This window comes from Stegodyphus dumicola, chromosome 2 (genome assembly GCF_044657685.1).
Source record: "Stegodyphus dumicola isolate Sdum_Otavi_A_Nest chromosome 2, ASM4465768v1".
NCBI classification, from domain to species: domain Eukaryota; kingdom Metazoa; phylum Arthropoda; class Arachnida; order Araneae; family Eresidae; genus Stegodyphus; species Stegodyphus dumicola.
The window spans coordinates 101,158,578-101,177,448 of record NC_140769.1 but is presented as its reverse complement, the minus strand read 5'-3'; the positions used below and the strand labels follow the sequence as shown (position 1 = coordinate 101,177,448).

Sequence of the window (18,871 nt, the reverse complement as noted above, 5' to 3'; positions counted from 1 at the left end):
TCAATTGTACTTATTAACATTTAACTATTTACAAGCTAATTTTAATATTTTTGCTCTGGAAAATTTATTTTTTATAATAGCGTATCTAAGAAATACGCGCGACCTTTCTTGTTGGTGCAGAAGGCGCGCCCGCTGGAAGGTTAATTACTAGCTGTTACCCGGCATGCATTGCGATGCTACTTAAAAGAAAGAAAATGCTTGTGTTTTAATTCGGTAACGAAAACTTTTTACGCGCATTTTTCATGTTTTAATTGAATTGTTTCACCTGATACCAAGGTTGATAGTGGTTCACGTGATGAATTTGGAATGGAAATGAATCCATTATTGGAAATCATACTTGATTAATTTACTAGTATTTAGAAGGGAAAAACTGAAATAAATTTACGTATTTTTTAAAGTTATTTAAAAGGAAATTGAATTTAATTGCTTTTCAACATTCTGTTAATTTTCCTGTCTGCTAACCTCATTCTTTTCTTTTTTTAAGTACCTGAGCTACATGTATTCATGGCTGATGAGGGTACAAAGTAAATACAGCGGATTTCTTTTCTTTCTAATGACATCTTCATTCGAACTGTGGAAGGAGTTCTAAACGCAATCTGTTTCACTTAGAAGTGACTCTCAACTGTAGAAAGGATACTATCAAGTGTCACTTAGAAGTAGCAGTTGCATTTCCTTTCTGCAGTTGTATTGTTTACTGGCAAACTAGATTAAACAAAGCAATCAATCAAACGCTTGAAAACAGCAAACTGCTGCTGAAAACTGTTTGCTCCTGCTCTATGATTTCAAGATTACCAGATGCCAACTTCGATTTAAGGCTAAATAAATTGTTTTGATTATTTATTTATTATAAATCAATTTTTATAAATATATTATCTTAACATATAAGCGTTTTATGATATGAAAAAATTTTAAATTGCAAAAAGTAGAACAAGGAAATGAGGGAGTAGCAAAAATATCGCAAAATTGCGTACACATAAAGCATGAAGTTTAGTTGCCCAGGTTTTGTTAACAATAGCAAATTTGCGAAAAATCTCACCATCTGGTAACAATAACACCGATCATTAGGTCAACGAAATCATCAAGCGAAGTATCATGACCGGTTATTTAGTCACTACAAGTTCTTACTGTATATCACCAATTTACGTATAGAATGGTAAGCTCCTTATCACAGCTTTTAAATTCTTGTCTTCCGCAGAAAATAGGAATGGTGCGATATTTTTTTTCCTAAAAAGGCAGTCACTTTCCATTGGGTGTCACTATTTAAGACTTTGATTTCAAAGTCTAACTTCATTTCAGTTTTGCATTCCTTGAGATTGGAATCATTGAGGTTTCCAAGCTGTTTCCATGTCCTGAGTCTTTGACAATAATAATGAGAAACATCTTTGAACTTCTGAGATATCCAAAATCTTCCATGTCATCAATGGAATTAGTCTCTTGTTTCCGATTGGCTGAAGGAAAGCATACTATCGGCTTTTCGTTTTTGATTGCCTGTTCCTGGTCACATGGTTCAGGTGAGGGTTCGAGAACGACGTCATCTGCTGGAGTGCTCTCTAATTCAATTCGCTTAAATCACTCGCCTAACGAGTTCCCGCTTCTCCTCTCCTCCCAGACCCGAAGCACTTGCGACATGAAATTTTTCGCGAGTGTTTCCGCTCTCGTGTTGTTAACACCACATGACTATTGATCAAGGAAACGTCGATGCTTGTCAAAATTCATGACGTAACCCACTCAAAATTGATTCTGGCTCTTTTCCGACACAAAAAATTTAGTAATTTTACCTCTTTGCGGTACCCTCTTTTTGGCGATAAAAATAATTATTTGATGATGTGGGGATAAAGGCAATAAGCCTAAGTGCCTTGTAATAGAACCCTGGTCCTTGGTCTAATTAAATGGGGGTATGCACGGGTCAGTCACATGATTTGGAGTCTGCTCGGAATGTGCTACGATAAGGGAAATCTTCGTCAGTTTCAGCTGATTTCTTTTCTTTGAAGTTTTGGCCAGGGATTTGTTTCGGGAAAAAGAAGGGTTGTTCGGCTGTAGGATATCAGAGGGATTATAGTCACAGTTATTGTGCAGATTAGCGTACTTATTCAACATTTCAGATTCCTGTTTCTCTTTCCGCGAGAAGCACTAGCTACGGTACCAATTTCCATGGTTGCAGTGTCGGAAGTATCTGTATCACGGTTGAGGAATTGTGTTGAAGGCTTGATTCATCCGATGAAAGCAAATCTCTCAATTGTAAGAAATCTTTGAAGCTTGCTTCTTGTGGTCATGAAGTATGCAAGAAGCTTGCATACTTCATGACCACAAGAAGCAAGCTTCTTTGAGAAGACTTTCTAGTCGGCTGATTTCACACTCAGTTACCTTCAGTATCAAATTAAAAGCAGTACCCATAATTTCAAATTTCGAAATTCGACAAGTACAAACAATCAAAAATCACTGATCAAAGAATCAAAGAGCAATGAAATTTAAACTACATGCACGATATCTCAAACGAACTTAAATGTTATTAAGTGTTGTAAGAAATGGAGAAACCTATTTAACTTAATCCATGAATTACGCCTTAGGATGCGCATACGCGGTAGTGGGTGAACGATGAATCATAGAAAAGGTACTACATAACGTGTTTGTTTGAACCACAGTGTATAAGACCTCCACGAAGCATCCCTCCCTTTCCGTGTAGTACTTAAGGGCGAAGCACGTAATAAGCCAAAAAAAAAAAAAAAAAAAAAAAGAGGAACCACAGAGTATAAAGATGGTGAAACTCGTATTTCCATTTTTCCCGAAATGATGCTCATTTTGTCGCATTATTTAAAGAGGGCGCTGCAATCATGACCCGTTTACCTTACCGTAGTAGACGTTGTTGTTGCCTGTGCTCACTTGTCTGACGTAGTCAGCTAAACTCACGAAGTTCCTCGTGGCAAAGAACGTAAGATTATGCCTGTCTTTGGCAAACAGCCTTGAGCACCTAACAGGTGACAGTGCGATTTGGCTCATTTCTGCAATTTTGATGCAGAGCACCTTGGGGGAACGTGTCCGACGGTCTTCCCTTCCACTAAACCACCTGAGAGGACTTTCGGCTCGCCGCATATTTAGAGTGCCGCCATTTCGCACCGATACTAACCATTTACAAACGTCCATACCTTCTACGAGATTCGAACCCGGGCCCTTCGGCACAGCAGTCAGAGACGCTAACCACTATATCGGTTGAGCAACACCATAGTAGATATAAGCAAGAACGAAAATGCTGATTTAATATCTATGTATTTTCGTTTTGAATAAGGCATCTAATGGATCTTGTTCCGTCCTTGTATGCAGCAGTGGCTATAGAATTTTAAAACACAAGAATAAAAATTTGGGAATAAAGAATCCAAGCTTATTTAGAACTCAAAAGGTAAGCAACATTTAATCAAAACTAGACGAATTTATATAGCTTGTCAAAACGTCTGGATTCTAGTAAATAAAAAGGATATTTACTGTATGCTTATAAAAAGGTAGCAAATTTGAAAATAATTAAATATTGCACATAACTTATGTGAGCTAATGTGCATTTGAATTTCATGCATGAAAGTTGGCAATCTTTAGATCCTTATATGTTATATGTAATATGTAAAACTCTCCTCTCTATCATTTGATGCAAAAATCTTACATAAAGCTGTATATTTTTTACAAGCTTTCTTAAACAGCAAGAGCTATCCATAAATTGTATGCTGCCATCATGGTTCAAGCACATCGTCAATTATCAATGGTTCGGTACATACTTCTTTAACATAATTTAATTCTTGCTGATTTGGTGGATGATGAATAATTCAAAATGATTCCTTTCATTAATCTTCTAATTGTAATGTTGATTAAACACAATAAGTTGTGGCGTGCCAAATTAAACGATTAAAAAAAAAGTAGAAGTTTGATTGCAACTTCCGATTTTCTTTCTGACATTACATTTCAGAACAAATTGCAATTAAGTGATTTTCTAAATACTTTTCAGAAGATCCATGTGAGTTAGAATTCTTAATTATACAAGCATGTTTGCATTCCGCAGCACCACTTTCTAGTTGCAACGAATAGAGCAAGTGGTTTGGTTTATTTAAACACGGCAGATTGCTTTGCCTAAGGGGAGTAATACCTTCGTAGAGGACCTTTCTAAGGGAAACTGGATTGAATACACATGGAGAAAACCAAGAAAACTTCCATGCAATCGTCTTGTTAGCCGGGATTAGAAACGCGGACCGAACTCCCGGTGGTGGGCTTGCAAATTGAGCACAAATATAACAAAGGGGTCACTCTAAAGTCCTATAGCTCACCACTGTGTATAACAGTGTAAAACAAAGCTGTTAAGATTTTTTCAGGGTTATTTACGTAATTACTGTTATATTTTTAATACATTGTTACGAAATGTTCAGGCGCGGTAAGATGGCTTCCCCGCAAAGCAGTTTTAGGGTTGCCATAAAATGACAAAGGAAGGCAGGGTTGCCACATTCGGCGACAAAATTGGCGATATACCATGGACGGATGGAGAACCTTCTGGAACGAATTCTTACCGGTTTAGCTCAGAATGTTCTCGAACACAAGCCGAAATCTATATAAACCGTGCTGGTCCACAGCCAGTTAGTTTGTGTGTGCTTCGTCTAGAATGCGAGTTAGTTAGTATCGAATTGGTGTCTCATCTAGCGAGTCAATCCCTGCGGAGTCGATCGAGTTGACAGCCGGGCAGCGAGTGTCGAGTGGGTCGTCGAGTGCACCGAAGAAGTCTGTTAGTGTATCGCGGTTAGTGCATCGTCGAGAGAGCGTGTTGAGCTCCGGGAACGACTGAACCGAAGAGTCGGGAGCTGTGCTCGTGTGTCGTCGAGTGCATCGCGAGTTGTAGAGTGGAGAGTCTCGAGAGTACGTGGAGTTCCGAGAACGATCAAGCAGAGTTGGGAGCTGTACTCCAGAAAGCAGAGTCGGGTGCTTTGCAGGAAGCTGTCTCCACCGTGATGGCCTGATAACCTGAAGGCTGTGTCGCTGATTGTTCCAGCGTGTTTATAGTAGATCTTCGACGACTGTAAAAAGTGTTATTGGAGCTGTCCTGATTAATATTGGCTAAATAAAGTGTGTTTCGATACTTCATCAAGTGTCGTCGTTATTCACTCCAAATCCTCACGAACCCCGTACGAACGTGAAAAAAAGAAAATAATGTAACAACTGGTGACAGAGAAGAAAAACGCAACAATATTTTTGGAGGGAAAAAATTATTATTTAGTTAAACTTGTTTCTTTCATTGCAAGTCTTTAATGGTTGAAAAAGAGATATTAAACTGAGAATAAAAAAGTAAATAATTACTGAAAGAGAAAATGGACTTAGTTTTATATATGTAATGATATTTTTTAAATACAGCAGCAAGTATAAATTAGGTATTCTGATATTAAACTGGCAGTTTTGCTACTAATGCATTAGATACTAACAGTAAATAATTAATTCAATAAATGAAAGTTAAAAAAAATAGATCTTTTCCAGTAAAAGTTAACACACGCATAACCTTTTTTTCGAAAATGGTACATGTACCAATTTGAAACTTAATAGCAAGAAAATATCAGATTCAAATATGGTAAAATTTTTCTAAGCATAATACACTTTTTAGCTTATTGAATGGAATAGAAAAATTTACTTTGACAAAATACTGACTACGCTTAATTTGGGGAGGGGGAGAACATTGTTGTAGGTAACGAGAGTAATGCATAGTTTAATTGTGGCCAACAACTGCATACATATCTTTTGGAAAAAAAAGTTTGTCATATGCAGTTTTAAAACACGAAAGATGTACAGTATTTTTTAGTTGAAATGTTGCATTTGTTCGATAGGAGTTGATTTTAAATTTTATTCATAATTTGGGGTAATAAGTTAATTAATTTTAAGTTTTTCATAATTTTGTAATAAGAAATAGAAACATTTCCTTCGCAACATTTTATGCAATATATGAAGTTAAAAACAATAGCATGAGAGTATTATATGGTTACTTATTTTCTGAATCTCCTACATTGCAAATAAAGCTAAATAATTTTTATGTAACAGAAATTAAATTCCCATTTTTTTCTTATTTCAATGTATATTAAAATTTATTATTCGATTTTTTATGCATATTATGCTCAAGTAGATAAACTACCAGTAACATCAATTCACAAATTATATTAAAATATTCATTTATAAGTAGAATTTTAAGAAGTTAAATCTTGCAGATTATAATACAGGTTTACTGACACAGCTGTTTATGATCAGCTGTTTTAACACATTCAAATTTTCTTGATTATAAAATTTTTCAAGAAGTATTTTTAATCAATTAATTTTACGACGATTATGATTATTTAATGGACAATTTAACTTACATGATTACATGTTCTAATCTTGTGAATGAAAGTTATGAATAAACACATTTTTTTAAAATTAAAATATGTATACAAAATTCAGAATGTATATCACTATGTATATGATTTTTTAAAATTTCTTTTATGAAATTAAGCATTTTTGATTTCTCAAATCAAATTTTGAAAATTTCTGAAATATTTATTCAAAGTTTTAAGTACCTGAAAAATCTTATTTTTATTCAAAAACCAAGTTTTCAGTCCGAATTTTTTGCTATTCCAGTTTTTATGTATAAGTTGCATTGATTTCCTTATTTTTATTACTAACTACACATAGATAAAGGCAAAAACCATGTTTCTGTAAAATATAGTGATAGTGTTAAGTTTAAGTGCTAAATTTTGTAACATGACACCGAATTTCTAATATTTTAATGTGGATGTAATTTTCTTAAATATATATTTCATTAGATTTGGAAAGAAAACTATATGTCCAAACAATGAAGATATGATTGTCCTAAAACAGTGCTTTTTATTTGAGTGATGGTCTACTTTGATTCAAAACTTTCTACATCATCAATAAATGTTTTTGGAAGTACATATGTAGCAAATCTAAAACAGATTAGTATGTCAGATATTTAAAATCACAATAGCATGTTAAAAAATAGTGTAAAAGATAGAGATTCAAGAGATAATATTAACCAGAAATCTAAAACTTTACCTCAGCCATAAACTTTACATGCAGCAAATACTAATTTTCAGTTTGCAAATAAAATTAATATAAAATAAGTATATAAAAATCGCACCATCAAGGAGTGAGCACACTATCATAACGCATTGTAATATGTGTGGTTTAACCCGAAGATCGGGCGATATCTCGCTATTGACAAGAGCGAACGCAAAAAGGGTCACTCCTTTTTTTGTTTGTGAGAAGGGACCGCTTTTTAACTAGAGCGAAAAGTCGTTCCTTCGAGGTTCGCTCCTTCCCTCTAATGCCATTTTGGCATTGGAGAGAAGTGGAATGTCACTCCTTTGGAGTCGGATACGACTCTTTCGAACTTAGAGTGTAAATTAATAAAACTTATTTCATCAACAGACACACTTTAAAGTTCCGAAATTTTCCACAGGTGTTCACACTATTAGAGGGTACAATCAGTAGTTACGGTTCAAATTAAACACAATGCAATGCAAAGTGTATCTAAAGAGAAAGCCAATTTGGAAATTTCTCCAATTTTAAAGGAACTAACAACTCACAACAATAACAACTAACTAACTAACAGAGAGCAGATGCTCTCTCCGACCTTATATTGTTTTCAACCGGCCACCGAAATATGTCTACTACTTTCTGCTTCTCGAAATTAAAGACAGACAGACAGACAAAGTAGACCGATGTCTTGTTTTGCACCCGCTAAGTCTTTCTGCACCGATGGGCGAAAAATCAAGCATAGGTGCGAAGGAAAGGTATATAGAAAGAGGGGCAATTTCGTATTTGAGGAGAGTAAAAAGGAACTTCGTACATCTTGTACGAGTTCAAAAGGCCAGGAAGAAAAGATGGGACAAAATAAGATTTAAAAATAAATGGCCCAAAAATAATAGAGGGAAAAAAAGGGCCTATAGAAAGAAAAGGAAAAGAAGTAGAAAATATCCTAAAATACGATTGTGTCCATGAGTGTAGTTAAAATGAGAAGAAACTGTCTTCATTTACAATAAATAGTGTCTCACAGGTGTGTTTGTGTAGTGAGTGTGTTTGGTAATGGTGAATAGATGTGCTACTGGGGAAAAAACAAATATTGACGGTGTTAAAATTCTTCGTATCAAGGTATTTAGCACGGAATATAAAGTAATATGTACGCTTGCATCCTGAGATATCAACAAAGGTCATCAAACAAAAGTATATATTAATTTAACCAAAGTAACTTATGCTACTTTCATTCTCAACATTTTCATACATTTTTCAAAAAGCAGCAGCAGACTAACAACATAGAACCATATACAATACAAGACCACAACCGCATACACCCAAATAAATAAATAAATAAATAAAATAAATAAATAAATATATATATATATATTTATGTGTGTAAATTACTGAGTATATGTATTAAAAACACAAATTAAAGAGTATTTATTAATTTAACTATTATAATTTATTACAAGATTAATTATTTTACTATCATAATTTATTACTAGTTAAATAATGTTAATATAACACAATGAGGCACACTGTTATTTATATAAGCTCATAGTTCTAAAAACTCATTTAAGGCGGTGAAGAATAAACCATCCCTTACATATGGACATTTAACAGATAGCAAAGAACAGTATGAGAAAAAATCGGTGAGGTATAATATTATTTAAAGGCGAAACTATATTCAAGCGATCTAGAAAGAAAAGAGAATCCAGAAGATCCGAGAGGGAAATAGCGCGATGCCCAAATTATCCCTCTCATCCCCAAATTTTCCCTCTCTCGAGATTCCTTAAGGGCTTTGTAAGTGTTGACAGACGTGAACTGATAACCCTGGCGTCTGTTTCGAGTTGATACACAAAGGAAGCCACAAGCGATGGCAATTTCAAGTATATTTTAATGCTTCAAACTGATGAAAAATTAAGATTTATTGATTTAAAGGCACTTATTTATAGAAATTTGATTTAGTTTAGATGAAAGAAAGGTACTTATCTTAAAATTCCAGGCTTTTGGAGTATATCCTTACATTGTCCGCTGTTTTATTCTCGTCAACATCGGAGCCGAAATTCATTGGAATGATATAGGTTTTGTAGGGGAAAAATAAACATTTTTCAAAGAAATTTAATTGATAATCACCAAGAGGAAAGGAAAAATTTTCACTTTTTTACGGAGCGCAGCGATTGTGCTGCCGCTTGCCTCGGTGATCACACAGCCCTCTCTCGGATCTCTTGATCCGCTTCTCGAAATTACTGGAAAGCAATATGCGGGTGAAATTACGGATGCAGTTAATATAGTGGTCAGTTACATTTTTTTCAGTTACAGTACCTACTACGATGATACAGGGACCGTACAAAAATGTCGCTAAATTACCGAGATACCCATTTACTCAATGTTAAATGCACTTGCTCCTGTATTCTTATTTTTACGGAATAGCTTGTCTCTTTCAGATTTTTATGTTACACTATGCAGCAAAATACAAAAATTTCACAAGTGGTCGCACTAAAATCACCTTTCTATGTACAAAATTCGTAACAATATTCAAGAAGTTGTTTCAAATGCTTAGTTTTACAACTAAAAGAAATTTCCAGATTTAAAACAATAATGAATCGAATAAAACGACGTGGGACAGATATTCAAGCTGTACTGAAACTGTTATCCAAAATACTGAAGAGAGCACACTTTGAAGAGTTAAAAACCGTAGAACAGTCAGACTTTTAATAGCCATTGATAGCTTTTAATTACAGCTCTTCCAAATTCAACTAAAATATACCCTATATTATTTGCTGTTATATGCCTCAGCAACAGTTGTTAGCAATTGATTTTTCAGCGGTATTGTTAATGAAGTTCAAGGAGTAACGGACTTTGCCTGGCAAAACTTTCACTGTGGTCACCTTTTTAAGATGATTTTCTCTGACAGCAATCAAGTATTCTAGAATTTAACTAAATAAACTATTTAATAATAGTAGACATATTTTCTAAACTGGTCACTTTCACTGAAGCCCGAAATGTTCGGGAATCGAAAGAGGAAAATGTTTCGATATGCAATTTCTGAGACTGGGAAAAGGTAACGAGAAGAAAATGATTTGTTACTTCACAGCTAAAAAGATTGACGAATTTATTACTTAGTAACTTAATTGTAATAAATGTGATGTAGGATGTAATTTTTCGCAAGTGACAGCCCGCTGTCTGGGAGAACTATTAGGGGGGGGGAAACACGCGGAGGGCGCCATGACAAAGAAAAAGATAACTGACGAAAAGATAGTCTATGCAGTGTTCTAAAGATGAAAGGATATTTTTCTATTTTACTTAACTGTCCCAGTTTTCTTGTAAATATTCATGTTCCTGCCGTATAGTTTCAAATGTTCAGTTTAAAATATTAGTTGGATTAGTCGATTATGATTATTTCCCCCTAGACATGAAATTCTCCAACCATTTATGAAGTAAGTTTTCAGGAGTCAAGGCGAGAATAATAGGTATTTCACTGTAATATTTTCATCATCTTTCTTTAATTACAAAATCTTGAATCTTCAAGTGATTCTGTTGCTACGGGACCCTTTCGGAGCTCAGCACGCCTAGCATTCTCCAGATCTGCCATTCGCTTAATCCGCTTGACTTCTAATGAACATCTGGCTAGAGCTTTCTTTGCAAATTTACTAGAAAAGTACGTGACACTGAACATATGTGAATTTATCTTGAAATAACATTTCAAAAACATTTGTTCCTAAAGGTTTTAGAGGTTGTAACAACATCCGTTTTATATGGAAATCAATGGGTAGAATAAAAAGAAAAGAAATATACCATAATCTATTTGGCTCTATCGAGGAAAGTAGTAGCGAAATATGATTAAAACTTTGAAAGCTTACTTAGATTGGAATTAAAGTGATTTGCTAAGGAAGATAATATTATGTGAATGTGAAAGGCTTCATAAAAACCCAGTTCCCCATTTGACAAAGTTTGTTTTGATAGGTTTCTGAGAACCAAAGGAAAATTTCGATTAATTACTCAGCTATGATTAGATACGGAAAATTTGTTTATTTTTCATTTTCAAACATAAAGTCCCGGTTCTTGACTTAGAATTTTAACCTTCTTTTAATTAAAAAATTATATTAAAATTCATTGGCAAATATGCCATAAATTCTTGAAGAACCATAGCATTAAAATCAGTAATGAAGTTCATTAAGGATTTAAGAAATTTTACTGATAGGTGAGAAAATGTTTTAAAAGTTGAACTTGTGGAAAATCTGAACAATTATGTATCCGATAGAAGGATGAAAGGACATGACAACAGAGTTGTCATGCTTATTTCTAATAGCGGAATGTCTTATATAACGGCAAAAGGAAGATTGTCTTAAAGACTTTATCAATGAGTAAGGAAATTTTGAATCAATAAAAAATTGTTTCATATAATTGCGTTTCTGAGGAAGACAGGATTCTCAACAAACTTTGAATGCACAAAATACATGAGCGCAAAATGAACACATTTATGCAAGATCCCATGAATTCACATGGAGCAGCAAGTAAACAGAAATATGTTTCCAGTGAACAGTAGTGCTGAAATAAAATTCATTGTGGATAATTATCATATCAAGGAAAGAAATGGGGTAGTTAATTTAGTTTGAAAGGTAAACTGGATGTTTGAATCAACTTTAAAATTTATTAACTTTTCTAATTAAAATTCTACTATATCAGGGCTCTAGTGGTCCTGTAAGTTCGACCTGGGTTCGATTCCAGGATTAGCTATTTTATTAATTTTTCTATTCGTGTAACGTGAATATGACGCAGTTCCTCTTAGAAAGTCATTCCAGATGGCATCCCTCCATCTAGCAGGTAGCCTGCTTGCACTTTGCCATAATTAAACCAATCAACCAAATGTAAAGTTTCGGTTTCTTTTAAATAAACTCACTGAATTTGGGGATCTCATATCTTTGGGAAAGCTTGAAAGATATTACAGGAAGTAAGAAAATATTAAAAATCTTACTGGTCTTAACTAAAAATTTCATATTATTGAAAAGTTTTTTAAGTACAAGCTCCTTTTTAAATAGTTTAGTTTTTAGGGTACTTTTCTGTTACTGGGACGGGATTGAGAAACGTGCTCATGTATGTATGTATTATGTGTATGTATACGCTTATACATACACAAACACACACACAAACAAATATACATTCATAAATTTCTGAATCCGATCCCGATAACGGAAACGTACGGATTTTAGGCCTTACTTTTTGCTTTCATATTCTAAACGTTTTGCTATACTTCAACAGACTTTATAAAATATATACTTGAGAACTGTTATAATGCTGCCATTAATGCATTGCGCAAAACTTCCGCCAGATTTTTAAAACTGAATACTGTATATTATTATTCAGTAAGAATATGGCAGTAAATTTTAGCGCATGCGTTAATATGTATACATAGTGATGGCGAGTGTGCCAAGTTTTGTAACTACCAGTGAGGAAAAAAAAGGTAAGCGCGTAAAATGTATGCCACATTTATTAGAGTTATAGTTTTAGAAAAGTCAACAAGCTTTCAGCAAGTGATTTAAGATGAAGTATTTGTTATGTCACGAGAATAAAATAGTTAAAGCCATAATCACCGATTCCGTGTAGGGCAAATCCTCATATGCGTGCGCTCCTTTCTACTGCTGTCATAGAATAGTGATAAGTTTGTTTACCATGTTTGCGACAGGAGGGTGAACTCTGAATATTATATTCGTATGTCGGTAATATTGATTCAATATGCCTGAATTATGTAGCTGCCGAATCATATAGTTTGTTCAAGTGCTTTATATTTTGGAATAAATAATGTTTTTTCACACAACTTAAAGAATTTGTAGTTTTAAATTATTTTTGCTTAGCATTTATTCAAGAAATCTCATTGTGAAGGGAATTAAAGATTTGTAGTAATTTTTATCAATGATTTTTCATCATTTTTGAGTTCTGATAAATAATAGCTTTTAGCACATTTTGTAGCCAGAACTGTTATTTCCAGTGCTGTACCACATTGGAAAAATTTATTTTTTAAAGATTATACTTAATCATGTTTCTTTGTTTAATCTAAGTTAAACTTATTTAAACATTGTGTAAAGAGATTTATATTACTATTTTCTTTAATGACTGTAAATTTTCATAACTATAGTAATATTTTTAATTAAAGTGTAGTAGTATGTAAAAGAGAAGTAAATACCACAGTAACATTTGTTGTTTGTAAAAAAGATCAGAATGAGAAAAGAATGGAAGGTAGCAGATGTAAGATCTCTATTGGTAACTGTTTTAAAATATATAAATGAGAAATAAATAATTTAAATTCATAAATTAGAAAATAACTAACTATCAATATTTTTAGAATAACTGTTTTGTGTTTTCTGATTCAGAATTAAGGAACAAATAAAAATAAACTGTTATTCATATGATTCTATTTGTCATTGCTAAGGTAAAACTACCATATCTGATGTATTATTTTCCATGATCAGTCTAATTTAACATAATAAACTTTTTTTTTATTGATTATTATGTTTATTCTTTTTATTTAAAATTATTGAAAAAAGATTTTCGGATTTGAATATACAATCTAAATGCAGGGATTACATACTTATCTGAGCTTTCATATTTAGCAGAAATTGTTAATTGTCAGGTTACATTTTGCCTATTGTTAACTCTCTGGTGGTTTCAAAATTAAGCAATTCTTTCTTCCCATATATGCATGATATCTGTGTCAGTCTTAAATTTGTAATGCGAGCTGTGTGTGTTTGCACTGACTGTAGTGCATAATTGGAGTGTGAGCTGAGCTTGTTGATCATCAACAAAATGGTAATGCAATTTTTGTTTGCCTAAACAATAAGAGTTTTTTACACTATTTTGTTTTATGTAAATAATGATAAAATATTTATTTATAATTTTTTAGAATATTCATAGTTATGCTTTTAGTTATGTTTAAAAAAGGAAGATCTTTTTAAAAAGTTAATAAAAAAATTAATTAAATATTGGCTGATCTTTGGAATATGGTAACTGGTAGTTTGGCGACATTTTGGAGGCGATAAAGGTTACTACCTAGGACTTTGGTAATAATGTGAGAAGTACTCAGTTCCGATTATGCATTATTTTGTGTGAGGGAGGTGAGAGATCATGAGATATGTCATGTGACATTAGTGGACGAATTACAGTTCTTTAATCGGAAAAGGGGGGGAATTTGGAAAACTGTAGTACTATATGATTTTGTATTAAGCTTCATTGTGTGTTGTGTGAAATAGTGGAAGTGTGCGTGCCACGTAATGAAGATTCTGAAGATTAGGTAAGTTAGTATTTTTAATCATTTGAGGATATTATTTTTATGCATTGTTCTAAATGTAAGGAGTAAATAAATTAATATGGTATTATTGGAAAATTGTTATTAGCAATGATTTAGTTTAAAGTAATTAGGATTGTAATATAATTTTTATTAATTTAATGTATGTGCTTATTTATATTTTAAGTAGTGTTTTTTAATTTAATTATATTGTAATTTAATGATCGTGATTTTGTGAGTTATATGTTTGTAGTATTTTGGAATATGTTTGAGTAGTATACGTTGAGTATTTTCATGCATTTTCGTGAAATTTTTCTAATTTATGAGAGAAAAGCAGTTTACATGGATATAGTGAAGAGTGTGCGCAATGCCATTTTTGTGCAATTCTGGGATTTTTTTTTTTAAGTAAAAATAAGTTGACGTGTACATGGTTTAGTGATATTGTAATTAAATGATAGTTATTTTTTGAATTTTATGTTTATAGGAATTTGGTATACGTATCAGTTGTAGTAAACGTGCATGGAAGTAATTTAAATATTTGACACTAAGTATTTGTAACCATTTGTAATGTTTGCGGTATGAATTTGTTGGTGACGTTTATAATATAATAGATAATTTAGAGGTAAAAGTTTTTGGATATTTTATTTATTTTATACGTGGAAATGTTCATCTTTGGAGAGGGTATATACTTTTTGCGATCAGGTAATTTCATATATGTTCTTTTTACAGGATTTAAAGATTCACAAAATTTTCATGCATTTTCGTGAAATTTTTCTAATTTATGAGAAAAAAGCAGTGTACATGGATATAGTGAAGAGTGTGCACAATGCCATTTTTGTGCAATTCTGGGATGTTAAGTAAAAATATGTCAACATGTACATGGTTTAGTGATATTTTAATTAAATGATAGTTATTTTGTGAATTTTATGTTTGTAGGAATTTGGTATACGTTTCAGTTGAAGTAAACGTGTATGGAAATAATTTAAATATTTGACACTAAGTATTTGTAACCATTTGTAATGTTTGCGGTATGAATTCGTTGGTGACGTTTATAATATAATAGATAATTTAGAGGTAAAAGTTTTTGGATATTTTATTTATTTTATACGTGGAAATGTTCAACCTTGGAAAGGGTGTATACTTTTTCGCGATCAGGTAATTTCACATATGTGCTTTTTACTGAGTTTAAAGATTCACAGAATTTTTTTGCATTTTTGTGCAAATTTTTGTAATTTATGAAAAAATAGCAGTGTAGATGGATAAAGTTTGGAGTGTGTGCAATGCCATTTTTGTGCAATTCTGGGATGTTTTTTTAAGTAAAAATAAGTCGATGTGTAAATGGTTTATGTGTATGTGCTATTCTGAAAAACGTGCAAGGAGTTTGCGATTGTGCATTTTTTCCCAATTTTGCAGTTAATATTTGTCATGATTAAGCAGTTTTGTTACATAAAATTTCTAGCATAAGTGTAATTCGGCTAGTAGATTGTTGGAAAAAGTGTTCAGTAAATAAAAAGAAAAGAAACATGTCTTTACTTCGTGAAGACAAAATGGTGGCGAAAAAAAAATAGAGGGTTGCTGTAGCAGAGTTGGTCGCGAAATTTTCGCCAAAAAATCGCAAAGTTACCATAATCCAAAGATCAACCTAAATATCTATAGTTAATAAAAAAATTAACAAATTAAAATTAACCAGTTAACAAAAAAATGTTGGAAAATGTACTCAACAATATGATTAATTGTTAAATGTGAGCAAAACTCATTTTGGGAAAATAAATAGAAGTATGGGAAGTATTTATAGGGAATAGTTAAGTATATAAAAGGAATTATAAGCAATATTTAAAATATTTATAAAGAACAGTAAGTAGCTTAGAAAGCAGTATTGAAAGTATATGTGAAAATATACTGGTTTATGAATTTTGTTTTATTAGGAGCGAAAGAATAAATAGATTATAGTTTTTCCTTTAAAATAATAATGAAAAAAAAAATTTATTAGCTTCTATAATTTAACTGCACTCTTGTTTGGTCAAGAATTTGCGTTTGGTGGTTTGGGAGGGATTGAATCGGTTTTCCATCCAATAGGCAAGTTTTTACGATCCAGCCGACACCTTGAACTTAGAGATGGCATCTTTTGCTGATACTATAGATTTGGTGTCAGTTTGAGATCTTATCTATTTATTATTTACCTTTTACGGGAGTTACCATTTAAATCCCTTGATTTAAATGATCAAATGGCGGAAGAGTAATGGGCAATTTTGCCTAAACTCCTTTCCTTCTTTTCATAAGAAGGAAGCGCCCTATTGTTATTATTGTTATTATTATAATTTAACTGAATAAGCTTCCATTACCTTTCATCATGTTGGAAAGACAGCAGAAGTTGGATGATCTGGCATGCTCAGGACTTAAAAGCGCTGCCATATTAGATTAAAATTGTATATTGCTGCATAAATGTTTATTCAGTGCAATAAGAAAGGAAAAAATTATGTATAGTAAATTTTCAAACACGTGTAATGAGTAAAACTTACTAGTAATTGAATGTGTTCTTAGTTTAATTATATTTAATCCATCCTTGCTTTGAAATCATTGTTATTGCCCGTGCAGAAAGTCTTTCAAAATAAAGCTCAAATCTCCATGTCCTTAAAAAAAAATTTTTTTTTAAAGGTAACACTACAGAATATGAATATTTGTTATTTTTCCAGGATAATATTTTTAAAATCTTTTCTGACAAATTTCACAAATGTATTTGATATTTTAGCTGCCTAATTTGAAGTGATCTTCATTAAATTTTCTTTTTCATCACCCTATATTTTATTTGCTACCTGCAGATTCAATCATTTTGAATTATGAATTGTAAATTATAAATAACTCACTGTTGGTTCATTTCATATTCAAAAACAAATTATAATTAAAAATTACAATGGTTATTAATTATTTACCATTTTATTTTCAATAATTTATTTAACAAGGTATAATAAATTATTTTCAATAGTTTATGTTATGGGATGTATAGGAAAATAAATACAATTAAAATATTCAGAATTTTTTAATTTCAAAATTAATTGTATTTACGTGCCACCCAACTGCGATAGTGGTTAGTGACTTTGACTGCCATACCGAAGAGATCAGGTTCGAATCCCAGAGAAGGCATGGGTGTTTGTAAATGAACCCATGGGAGTACTTTAAATATGCAGTGAGCCAAAAGTCTTGAGAATTTGTAGGGAAAGAGGGATCGGAGACCCTTGGCTCCATCACCCTGCGGTTCTCTCCATCAAAATTGATGGTGAAACTGAGTCCTACTATGCTTGTATGGTGCTCAAGGCTCTTGCCAGGAACAGGTACGATCTTGCATTCCTTGCCGCGATGAAGTTTTTGGGTTTGTTTTGATTTTTCTCTCAGACAAGTGAGATAAGTCACAACAACCGAGTATTTAACATTTATAATTAAATATTAAATTACTTCATGTACATGAAATTTCGAATTTTTATGTTTTTTGAAAAAAAAAAAAAAAAAAAAAAAAAAAAAGACAAGCATATATATATTTATATAATTATGTAGTATTTTAAATTAAAACAAAGCAGGTAAAGTATGATAAAAGTTGAAAAAATTCAAATTATGAGTTAGTGGAAACTATTACATTAACTTTTGGATTCAGTTGGTAAAGTAATTCAGGAAAAAATAAAAGCAAGCAAGAAATATAAAAAACGAAAAGTAATAGTATCATTGTCAGATTCAAAACTTTATCAAGAGGAGGAAGAGTCGTTCAATGACATATTCCTTTTCTGGCAAAACAGTTACATTTCTCTCCATTTTAGATTAGATGAGGCACTGAAATTAATTATTTTAAATTATTTGTTTTGAAAATTAGAAATAGGTCCTCTAGTTAATATAATTAAATAAAATGAATTAAAACTCCCAGGATTATTATTATTATTTTTCAGAAATGTAAAAACTATTGTGGTACAGCAGTCAGAGTCACAACCACCTTCTCAGGTAGGCAGTTTTGTTCCCGAAACTTGGGTTACATATATTGTTGGTATTTATTTTTTGGGGGGAGAGAGGAAGATGCAAATGACATAGCTTAAAGAGTATTAAAACAGAACAATGTTTAAAAACTGTCTGGCTGTAAAGTTCTGGAATATGAAAATAGAAAAATAAGAGTAGACTATCTTCGCACTACCACTAGCTGCTGTATCGAGTTATTGAAAAGAAATGAGACTTCTTAGTCATAATAGAGAAGCTAGATAAATATATACAGAAATATAATTAAAAATATACATTTCTTTAACTTTTAAATTATTCATCTTATTCTTCTGGTGGTTTAAAATCGAGCAGTCATTATTTAACTGAAAATTACAGTTTTTAGCTTGTGCCAACTTGTTTTGAGAAACAACAGGTTACAAAAAACTGCTATGAATTGTAGAGTAATATTTTAGTACGTATATCCATGAAAATAATTTTTCGAAATATGTCAGTTGCACTAGAATTTGTGTATGTCATTGTCTACAGCATCAGCTGAATGCAGCTTTTCCAAGCTAATAGTAGTAAAAAGTTATTTATGGTTTTTAATGAATGAAG

At 32.2% G+C, this 18,871-nt stretch overlaps 1 protein-coding gene across 6 annotated transcripts in view; it reads left to right on the top strand.

Annotated features, from left to right (window-relative positions):
- The first annotated feature begins 12,394 nt into the window (after positions 1-12,394).
- The window catches only part of LOC118203104 (uncharacterized), a 227,482-nt gene continuing 221,005 nt past the window's right edge, over positions 12,395-18,871 (top strand). For 4 of the 6 annotated variants that reach the window (XM_085810965.1, XM_085810963.1, XM_085810964.1 and 1 more), the window contains exon 1: positions 12,436-12,499. In XM_085810965.1, coding sequence (XP_085667091.1) covers positions 12,439-12,499 — 61 coding nt within the window. In that variant the 5' untranslated portion in view covers positions 12,436-12,438. Of the gene's footprint in view, positions 12,500-13,684; positions 13,828-18,871 lie in introns of those variants that run through there. The other 2 variants (XM_035375344.2, XM_035375346.2) reach the window with 2 other exon arrangements.